The 11,361-nt window shown below is 39.8% G+C and overlaps 1 protein-coding gene across 3 annotated transcripts; it reads left to right on the forward strand.

Moving 5' to 3' along the window:
• The first annotated feature begins 5,029 nt into the window (after positions 1-5,029).
• LOC110505094 (polycomb group RING finger protein 1) lies at positions 5,030-10,311 on the forward strand. Of its 3 annotated transcripts, none has more exons than XM_090219746.1 (9): positions 5,030-5,180; positions 6,118-6,223; positions 7,115-7,267; positions 7,517-7,588; positions 7,706-7,811; positions 8,803-8,848; positions 9,147-9,230; positions 9,487-9,567; positions 10,117-10,311. In XM_090219746.1, exons 1-9 carry the CDS (start codon positions 5,094-5,096, stop codon positions 10,165-10,167), a joined length of 786 nt encoding a protein of 261 aa, XP_090075872.1. In that variant the 5' UTR covers positions 5,030-5,093; the 3' UTR covers positions 10,168-10,311. The 3 variants fall into 3 exon arrangements, with proteins under 3 accessions (XP_090075872.1, XP_021439736.1, XP_090075873.1); XM_021584061.3 differs by having other exon boundaries at positions 5,034-5,180; positions 9,144-9,230; XM_090219747.1 differs by lacking the exon at positions 5,030-5,180 and adding an exon at positions 5,363-5,509 and having other exon boundaries at positions 9,144-9,230.
• Positions 10,312-11,361: the final 1,050 nt, after the last annotated feature.

Consider the following 11,361-nt stretch of genomic DNA (forward strand, 5'->3'; position numbering starts at 1 on the left):
GTTTAAACCGGCATCTCCTCGTTTATGTGAGGAGCTGTAACTTAAAATGTTGGTGTAAATCATGTACTTATACCCAACATAGATTGAAATAGGCCTACAGTTTTTGATCTTGCACCAAAAATAAGTTACATTTGAGTAGACAGGCTTACTCTAACCATAATGCCAATGGGGTGCAAGAGACACTGAATGCATATTTCCATTGGTGAATGTGTGCTAGTGTGCGACATTGAGAAATTACAAAAGGGTGAGACAAGGATGTGCTTTTGTTTAAGTCAACATTTGGGTGGTCCACAGATAGAAATGCACTGGGGGGGATTCCCCTACGAATTCTAAATAAACTTTGAAGAGTACCCAGAGCACTTTCCATCAGGAGTGACTCAAAAGTAAAACATTAATAAAGATATACTTTATAGATGCTGCTCCTCTGAAACGTCTCACAGCAAACTTATGCTCAGAGCAATCATACAACATAATTCACGACCCACTGGTAAACACACTGGTAAATATGGCACACACGACATGAAAGACAATATGGGGTTGTGATGTCTAAACATTCACCTAATGGAAAATGGGTTAAATACTAAAGGACACAATAGTCATAGGTCCATAATTTGGCAATTCATAATTATGCAACAAGTAGAAGAAACAGTCTCTTCTGAATATAGCACACAGTGTAGCCAACCCTTGTGGATGAGTAGCCTATGCTCTATAACCATAGTGGTGATGTGAAAAACTATTTATGTAGACAATTTTTACTTAAAATGTTGGCGTCGTCTAAGAATATTGAATTGTATGCGTCCAGTGCCATCTACTGACAAGAGACGGGTAGCACAGAGCCTACCATTCAAGGCTATAGTCTGCCATAGCGGACACATTATAATACCCATAAAAACACGGAAATTGTTCCAATGGATTTTCCAACATGCCTTTTTCACATTGTGAATTTTTCAACAAAAAAAATGTAATAAAGTGAGTGTTTGGTGTAGGTTTACTTTGGCGTGACATTTTGATAGAGGCGTAATTCTCTCTCGGTCAAGGTGAGTTTTATCAATGTAATTGCCTCAATTTACTCTCTAAAATTCGCAATGCTAATTATTGATAAAAGTTACCTTGTCTGAGTGAGATTTGCGCAGTTATCAAAACGTCACGCCACGGTAAGACTACACGAAACACAGACCTTATAATGAAGTCATTTTAAAATCCCAGATGGAAAAATGAATGGTGGAAAAAGATTGGAACCATTTCCGTGTTTTATGACTTTATGACTGTGGTACTCAATTCACAGGGAGTTTCTCCATTGGGCCTGACAGCTTTTCCAGCTGGGACACTCACTAACTATCACCTTAATTGGCTGCACCTGATGTGCTTAAGGATGGAATGTGGAAGAGTATCCTGGTAGAGCGTGTTGACTAACTGTATGATAAGACTTAACCCCCCCATAACACTATTGTGGAATAGGAGAAAAGCATGCACACATTTCTAACCAATACACTACTTATCCTTTGATCTATAAATGTGTAGCACAATAAGATACAATTGTTTTTACCACTTCAACACATATTTTGGGGTACCTCTATACAAGTCATTCCAATTAGACTGGTTTGGATTTCTCCCTATCAATAAAAAACAACATGGTGCAGAGCGTTCGACTTGGCGCCGCTAAAACCATTGACAACTGCGTGCCATTTTCAATATCATCACCTCTTGAAAAGCATAGTCAGAACTTCACATTTCTGATTATTCCACATGTATCTCTATCATCAGAGTTATACAGCAAGTAACTGCATGTTTTTTATGATCAGTAAACATCAATTGATCATGTATTTTCATATATACGTAAGGGTAGTTATCCATTTGGCATGTAGCTAGCTTGCTAAGCAAACAAGGTGTAATTTAGCATGCTTCATCAGAATTAGCATGCCCATAAACGTGACACCTGCCCTGTACCTAAGCCAAAGGAAGATACAGGTTTTCCCCAAGTTTGGTCGCACGGAGCGCCTGCTTCTTCTGATCTGAAGAAACACAAAGGCACATCACAAGTCCACTTCAGGTTACCTTCACCGACTCAACAGCACCACCCAACCTGAAACCACCCATGGATCAGCCAAAGCGCATGCTTCCACCCTATTAAAAAATCTCAATCCCACTGCACCAAACATATCTTTATCATACCCATGCCCATCAATGCAAGGCTCGGGATCCGAGCTCAGGCCCTGAAGCAAGGATATGCATATTCTTGGTACCATTTGAAAGGAAACACTTTGAAGTTTGTGGAAATGTGAAAGGAATGTAGGAGAATATAACACAATAGATCTGGTAAAAGATAATACAAAGAAAAAAAAAACTAATTCCTTTGTATTTTTTTGTACCATCATCTTTGAAATGCAAGGGAAAGGCATTAATGTATTATTCCAGCCCAGGTGCAATTTAGATTTTGGCCAATAGATGGCAGCAGTGTATGTGCAACGTTTTAGACTGATCCGATGAACCATTGCATTTCCGTTCAACATTTTGTATCAAGACTGCCCAAATGTGCCTAATTTGTTTAGTAATAACTTTTCATGTTCAAAATTGTGCACTCTCAAACAATATCATGGTATTATTTCACTGTAATAGCTACTGTAAATTAGATAGTGCAGTTAGATTAACAAGAATTTAAGCTTTCTGCCAATATCTGATATGTCCTGGGAAATGTTCTTGATACTGCAACCTCATGCTAATCGCATGAGCTCAACCGTCCCGTGGAAAGGACACCAATCCCAAAGAAGTTTTTTATTTTTTTATTTTTTTTAAATGAATTTTACCCCCTTTTTTCACCCCAATTTTGTAGTATCCAATTGTTTTTAGTAGTTACTATCTTTTCTCATCGCTACAACTCCCGTACGGGCTCGGGAGAGACGAAGGTCGAGAGTCATGCGTCCTCCGAAACACAACCCAACCAAGCCGCACTGCTTCTTAACACAGTGCTCATCCAACACCCCTAGCGACCTGGTCAGCATGCACTGCGCCCAGCCCGCCACAGGAGTCGCTAGTGCGCGATGAAACAAGGATATCCATACCGGCCAAACCCTCCCTAACCCGGACGCTAGGCCAATTGTGCATTGCCCCATGGACCTCCCGGTCGCGGCCGGCTGCAACAGAGCCTGGGCTTGAACCCAGAGTCTCTGGTGGCACAGCTAGCACTGTGATGCAGTGCCTTAGACCACTGCGCCACCCTGGAGGCCTAAAAAAGTTATTTAAAGGGATACTGAGAGATTTCAAGATTTTGGTTGTTTCTCTACTTACCTAAAGTCAGACAAACTCATTCCATGGAGGGCCGAGTGACTGCAGGTTTTCGCTCCTCCCTTATAGACTGGTTAGCTGACAACTTTACAAAAACGATGAGCATGGTTCAATGGGGGCGTGACGTCCGTGTGCTGTTATGATTCAGGATCACAGAGAACGATAGAGGCCTCTAGTGGCCATAAGGCTGTATTACAAACTTATTGGCTGATCCTTCCTGGTGACCCTGTTGGAACCATGTCCAACTTGGTCATCAGGAGGGATCAGCCAATCGTGAAGAAGAAAATTGAATAGTTTAAAATGGAGATAGCCTCAATGGCGCTTCCCATGCTGTAACAGATGCCATAATGGCACGGATACAATAATGAGGCCTCTTTCCAGCTCTATGTTCTTGATGGCCAGATAGCTAGCAACAATGACAAGAGGCTGCCATGTGGGGAATCGTTGGTAGCTCGTTTCAGCTAGTTTTATCTTGTTATTGATACCATGTCTTGTTTTGAGGTGTTTGACTGATCTCACGTCTATGCTAATATGGCTAAAATTAGTTAGCTAGTTAACCAACAACTGTAATGATGTATTTGAGAGACCATAAGTGCTCATTGTGCAAATGTATTTATGCTTTTGAATAACTATTGGAGACTAAATATAGTTTACATGTTATCAACAATCGAAGCCAACCCTGTCTGTTTTGCCCCATAGTTGCGCACACCAGTGGAGGCTGCTGAGGGGCGGACAGCTCATAATAATGTCTGGAACGGTGCAAATGTAATGGCATCAAACACATGGAAAACATGTGTTGGATGTATTTGATCCCATTCCACAAATTCCGCTCCAGCCATTACCACGAGGCCATCCACCCCAATTAAAGTGCCACCAATCTCCTGTGGCACACATGTCGGTTTTTGTTGCTAAACAACCAACCCGTCGATACTTGATTGATGAATTGAAGTCACTGATTAGTAAGGAACCCCCCTCACAAGGTTGTCTAGGTCTTAATTGAAAAGACAAAACAAAACCAGCAGACACTAGCGCCTTGTCCATGGAAGGAGTTTGACACCCTTGGGTTAGTTAGAATGTCTATTTTTCTGCTTTGAGATGAGCTGGCTACTGTTCCCGGGAGACTTCCAGTAATTGTGCTAAACAGAATTAAACTGTCTCCAAACTACACGAAGAGACATGCAAATGGAATCCATGAGTTAGTCTGACTGGGCATTGGAGTTAGAGGTTTCGCTCACAGACAGAGTGACAGTGACAACAAAGGAGAACAAGGAGAAGCAGAGACAGAGCGACAGCAGAGATAAACAGCACAACAGGGAGGAAACAGAGTTTTTACATGTTGTATTTGGTTAAAAAGAGCTGTTAAAAATCATGTTTAGCCAGTCATAGGTAGAGTAAAAGTTGAGGAACACTGCACTATAGTGTACTGTCTATGTTAATGCCCCGGGCTGGATCTTTGTCCCAGTCTGTCCCTGGACTTAATTAAGCACTTGTGTAATGAGTAGGATTCTGTGTTTTCCCAAGAAAAATGTCGTTTTATTTGCATTTCCAATTAAAAGATATGTATGTTGTTTCTGGACTATCCACCATGCTGCCTGGTTGACAATATGTCCGAGCGGAGCAGATTACTGTTCGATTTTAGAAGGGCGCTCCTCCCTCACCGCTTTTGCCCATTCTCGTCACGGGCCATAGACCGGTGCTCTACAGCTCAGCATAATGGAAACCGCCCAGTGGTAAACGGCCTGAGTGGGACATCTTCATTAATCCACCATCTTTGATGCTCTTCCACCCGGAAATAAGCAGCATTTTTAAAGATGGCGGAGCAAGGGCCAATGGCGATAGCTATGCGGCTAAGAAATCAACTCCAGTCCGTATATAAGCTCGACCCTTTACGAAATGAGGTAGGTACCAATTTAGTTTCGGACTCTATAGAAGCGACAAGACCAGTAAGAATTGTTTAAGTTAATTAGAGCTGAATCTAGCTACATAACTACGACGAGGAAAAGCAGCAATGCGAGCGCTTCCTCCTGTCACCAAAGTGATGGAGAGAGAGCTGCCTACGTGTGCGCAGGCGTGTGTGGAAGAGTCTACCCGTGTTTTCTGGGCAGCTACTGCAAGGTCCTTCGTGCAAATGTGTACCGTTAACTCCCCGGTTTTTACACCTGTAACGGTCTACATTATTAGTTAAAAGACGCATTTGCGTTTTGGATAAATGGAAATGAGTTTATAGGTAGCTAGCTAATTATGTTTACTAGGCTAGCTAGCTTCTGGTGAAGGACTTATCGAACCTTGTAAAATGACTAATATTTGTCTTACCTGTGTCCTTTATTTGTAATTCCATGTGTAGCGTACTGTGTTGCTAGCGATAGCTTACAAATAAAGATGTATAGATTCTACACTGTTATTATTGACATTGTGTTAGCTTACGTTAGCATAATAGATACTCTGCTACAATGTTGCAGCCACCTGACACGCCAACCTGCCTGTGTGTGTGTGTGTGTGTGTGTGTGTATTGGTTACATACTACACACATTTTGCAGCTGTTATCGCAGGTCAAGCGAAATGCTTATGTTTCTCGCTCCAACAGTTCAGTAAGAACTAACAGTGCGAAACAAAACAAACAAATCCCACAAAGTGAGAAATATCAACCTAGTGGAAAAGAGCAATCATCATATTGTTATTCGAATGAACTCATCAGCCTGTCTTCTCTAGAATGTAAACATTCTAGCTCGTTTTTGACATTAATGTAATACATTGTTGCTGCTCAGAAAATAATTCAAGAAAATGAAGGTATACTTTCTACTCGAGATTTCAATAGCAATGTTATTATTGTTGAAGGAGGAAGTCAAGTTGAAGATCAAAGACCTGAACGAGCACATAGTGTGCTATCTCTGTGCTGGGTACTTCATCGATGCCACAACTATTACAGAGTGTCTGCATACATGTAAGTGGGCCCAGCCTGTGTTTTCAATGTTTTGGCTTCTTGCCCTCTGAGAAATGGGCAAACTGTTATAGACATGTGTATAAACCCTGGATTGCTGATGCCTTATTGTCACTCTCCAGAAGAAGTTGTCCTGCATAGGAATGAATGGAATTCTACAGTATTTACATTAATTGTTTCAAGGACAATATTACATTTATTTAAAGGGATACTTGTGGATGTTATTTACTTCCCCAGAGTCCAATGAACTTGTGGATACCATTTTGATGTCTCTGTGTCCAGTATGAAGGAAGTTGGAGGTATTTTCGCAAGCCAATGCATCCTAGCCTCAGCCATTGCGCTAAAGATACCCATAGACTTCCAGCCTTTACCGCAACTACTTCTAACATCGTTCATACTGGACCCTGAGACATACAAAAATCCCGAACTATCCCGTGAAGTATTTGTTGTTGTAGTGGGGACAGTAACATTAGAACTTTACAAAAATATATACTTTAAGGATGGCTCACGTAAGTATGGATTAAGGTGTCTGTAATAGAATAAATGTGGCAAAAATGAATGTAAACATTAACAAATGCATTTCTATAGAATCCAAAATATTTTTTACAATGGTGAGGGAGTGCCAAGATGGAGGTGCAGTGGCTTCATAACAGCGCCCAATGTCAGTGATCTAGTGTGTGTATATATATATATATATATATATATATATATATATATATATATATATATATATATATATATATATATATATATATATATATATATATATATAATGTATGTATATATCATTGGTCCTAGCCTACTTATTGCCTGTGAATGCATAGTTGTATAGTACATTTTAATGTTATTATTAAATAACATTAATGGCTAATGTCTCTTCTGCTTCTATTTCAGTCTGTAAAAGTTGTATTGTGAAATACCTCCAAACCAGCAAGTATTGTCCAATGTGCAACATAAAGATCCACGAAACACAGCCTTTATTGAACCTGAAATTGGATAGAGTGATGCAAGACATTGTCTACAAACTGGTTCCAGGACTTCAAGAAAGTAAGTAGGCTAATACTGGTTCTCATTTTTGTTACATAGTACTTTAGTATTGGTTTTGTTGTTACACAAGTCGAATAAAGAACAGTCGCTATTTATCCTGTGTACTTCGGAGAGAAAAGAGCTCTCAACTCCTAATTGGAACAGCGTTAGTTAAACTTCAGGAGGAAGCAGCATTGCATTGTTAGCCATTTAGCATGGGTTGATTTTTTTGTATGTGAACGTCCTTTATTTTCTGTTCTTTGTAAACAGGTGAGGACAAGCGAATTAAAGAATTCTATCAGTCGCGTGGGCTTGAGAGAGTTGTCCAACCCTCTGGAGAAGGTAAGCCTTTACAAGGGAAAAAATTACCTAATTTCACGTTTTGTGAATGTGCAGCTTTTCCCCCAATCTCATGATATGTTATTCGTTTGAAATGGTATCCGTGTGTGTCACCCCTAGACTCCATACCAGATGCTACAGGATTACCTTTCACCACCTTTGACCATTCCAAGGCCCACTTTTACAGATACGACGAGCAGGTCTCGCTTTGTCTAGAGAGGCAAAGGTAAGCTTTCGTGTCATGCCTTGACAAAACTATTCGCAGACCACTGGACTGTAAACAAATTATATTTCAAGTGGTGGATTATCACTGTTAGACTTAAGTGTCAAAGTTCAGTCTTGGTTCTATATCCCCAATCAGTGTTTCCTCTAGCTGGCAATTGACATATTTTGTCCATTTTAAAAATACATAAAAGCCAACAATTTAAAAACATTGTTAACCAAGAATATATCCTAATGAAAAATAAATATCCTCTAAAAATCACATTGGCTCTGCATGAAAATTGGTTCAGGTTGTCTTTCAATTGCATCTCTTTACTCTGCCCTTCTCCTCTGTCCATGACAGGGGGAGAAGTATTCATATATTTTATGACATTTTGTTAGATTTATCTCCCTAATAAAATAAAAATAATTTACAGAAATGTACAGTCCACCAAGGAGGAGTATTTAGATAAAGTAATCTTGCTTCCTCTAATCTAATGTCTGGTCAAGTAGCCAGCTAAATGTTAAACTAGTGCAAATCACGCTAGCTGGTTGGCTACTGTAGCAAGGATGGAGGCACAAACAAGTGGGAAAATGAAGTGACACTTAAACAGAGCATATTGACAAGCATAGCCATGGGATTTTGGGTGCACCCCCTGAGAAATGAGTTTTTTGTTTGTTTTTTTCTCTCATAAAAGTAGTTCTCTGGGCCTTTACTAGTCTTGTATTAGCGGACCAATATAGCCATCTGTAGCACAGGTTTAATTTAAAAAAAATGTTGAGCAGCAGAGGAGGGAGACATTGCGCAAGGATCCAATGTTCACTTTGTAGACTATTATTCTTCCTCCTTGCATAGCTCAATAATCATTGTCACTTCCATATCGGCAGTGGGCACTCCTAAAAGAAAATCCTTAGCCTACACATTGGTTGCATACAGATGGGTTTCTATTACAAAATGCCCCTTAAAATCCTTGTGTGTGTGTCATGCTTAATCATGTATTCTCTCATCCCTGCAGTTTATCTCTGTCTGGAAAAAAAGATAAGACCAAACTGACTCTTCAGGTGGGTAATGGACCTGCACCCTACCACCAGAGGTCTCTGTTGGTTTAATGTGTAGTGTTCTGTTTGGATTGAGATGAAAAACAGAGGTCTCCATAAACAATACTTCTGTTAAGTGTCAATTGCGGATGCAATTATGTTTAATTTGAGTGTGTCTGTCAGTCCTTACTAGAATTGCCCTCAAATGTTTTGGTATTTCTCTTTATTTACGTAATAATTTGGATTCATATGTGTGTTGAAGTGCAGAATCAGAGTTGTAGTAATGTTGTGGAAATGTTTCTCTGCCTCGTCTCTGCAGCAGAAGTTTGTGCGCTGCTCGGTCCGAGCCGAGGTGAGACACCTGCGTAAAGTGCTGTGTCATCGACTGAATGTGGAGAAGCACCAGGTCAGTCTACCCTCTAGCAAGACTACATTTTAAGCACATTTAAGTGGGCCATTTCAGCCCCATGTGCAGTGTGCACTTTTTGTAAACACTCAAACACAGGAACCACATCCTATGATTCCAAAAAAAGATATATATTTTAGCCTGTTAGAGAACTGAACAAAGTTGCAACATTAGATTATCTGAGTGCTTTGAATATACAGTTCACCCAGGACCAGTCATGTTTTGTCCTCTATGTGTGGTCTCCATTGCTCCACAGGTCCAGATGTTTTTCAATAATGAGTTCCTTCCAGATCACATGACCATGAAACGGCTGTGGCTCTCTCACTGGTTTGGCAAGGTACAGTGCTCTCAAGTTTAGCCAACAATTTTCATACTGAATTCCTTTACACTTGAACCAGCTTTTCCCATTTGGACAGTCGTTTAGAAAAAACCTACTGTGGGAGGAACAGGATTGTCTCAAATTTAATGAAATAATATTCCATATCAATTTTCTGTATTGACTTCAAATTATGCAATATCTATGGCAATTTTACTCAAACGTTCTCTAGCACAATAAGTTATTTTGTTACTTAGCAAACTGTAGGCCCTATTCAATCAAGTAGTTTGTGTTTGCGGGATAAGAGAACAAATAATCTCACGTAATAATGACAAACATACAAGAGTGCATATTTAAATTATCATGCTGACACTTGATTCATTTCTCACCACTTTCTGTAGTAAATCCAAATATGCTTAATCGCAATGCAATTTTTTTTTTTTTTTACTTCCCTCAAATCTTGTCATCGGGTTATAATTGATTTGGGAGTTTCTTCAGAATTGTGTTTGTTTGATTTAATGTTTATGTGGGATCAATTTAGTCGTAATTAATTGGGTATTTTTATTCCAGGCTCAGCCGTTGGTCCTTCACTACACGATCAAGGACAAAAGGACAAGATAGGATTTTTTCCCCCCCTTTCTAATGACCTCAGCAGCTGTATATATTTTGTTTAATATATAGTATATTTTAATAGTGTTTGTGTACATATGTGTATTTTCCTCTTTGTATTTTCTTAAAAATAAATAGTGGAAAATAGTGGACAAATGTGCAGAGTTCTTTATGATAATTTCTGGATATTTGCACTGCACTTACAACAGAAGCCTTATTCAATTATGGGAAAACATCAAGCCAACATCAAAATGGAATGAAAGAATGGATGCAACCAATGAACCAAGCAGTAATATCTCAATTAATTTTGAAAAGCTACTAATCTTGGTAGTTATGTAAGATAAAACATAGCGTAATAGCATTGATGCTTTAGTAGTGAATATAATTTGAGGAGCAGAAGTATGTACACCGTGCTTTATAGGCCAGAAGATTAACTGTACAAAAATTGTAATCTACAGTGCATTTGGAAAGTATTCAGACCCCTTGACTTTTTCCACATTTTGTTACATTACAGCCTTGTTCTAAAATGTATTCAATATTTTTTTCCCCCCCATCAATCTACACACAACCCCATAATGACAAAGCAAAAACAAGTTTAGACATTTTTGCAAATGTATTCAAAATAACCTTATTTACATAACTATTCAGACACGTTTCTTTGAGACTCAATTGAGTTCCGGTGCATCCTGTTTCCATTGATCATCCTTGATATGTTTCTACAACTTGGACTCCACCTGTGGTAAATTCAATTGATTGGACATGATTTGGAAAGGCACACACCTCTCTATATAAGGCCCCACAGTTGACAGTGCTTGTCAGTGCAAAAACCAAGCCATGAGGTCGAAGGAATTGTCTGAGGAGCTCCGAGACAGGATTGCGTCGAGGCACAGATCTGGGGAAGGGTACCAAAACATGTCTGCAGCATTCAACGTCCCCAAGAACACAGTGGCCTCCATCATTCTTCATTGGAAGTTTGGAACCACCAAGACTCTTCCTAGAGCTGAGCAATCGGCTGAGAAGGGCCTTGGTCAGGGAGGCGACCAAGAACCTGATGGTCACTCTGACAGAGTTCCTCTGTGGAGATAGTTGCCCCTCTAGAAGGTTCTCCTATCTCTAGCACTCCACCAATAAGGCCTTTATGGTAGAGTGGCAAGACAGAAGCCACTCCTCAGTAAAAGGCACAAGATAGCCCATTTGGAGCTTGCC

This window comes from Oncorhynchus mykiss, chromosome 25 (assembly GCF_057628025.1).
Source record: "Oncorhynchus mykiss isolate SJ-2025 chromosome 25, ASM5762802v1, whole genome shotgun sequence".
Taxonomy (NCBI): Eukaryota; Metazoa; Chordata; class Actinopteri; order Salmoniformes; family Salmonidae; genus Oncorhynchus; species Oncorhynchus mykiss.

Bases quoted from the DNA above. Each gene is read 5' to 3' on its own strand.
- LOC110505094 (XM_021584061.3), top strand. From the start codon at position 5,094: ATGGCGGAGCAAGGGCCAATGGCGATAGCTATGCGGCTAAGAAATCAA. The intron at 5,181-6,117 runs GTAGGTACCAAT...TTATTGTTGAAG, and splicing joins TCGACCCTTTACGAAATGAG to GAGGAAGTCAAGTTGAAGAT. The intron at 9,231-9,486 runs GTCAGTCTACCC...ATTGCTCCACAG, and splicing joins TGAATGTGGAGAAGCACCAG to GTCCAGATGTTTTTCAATAA.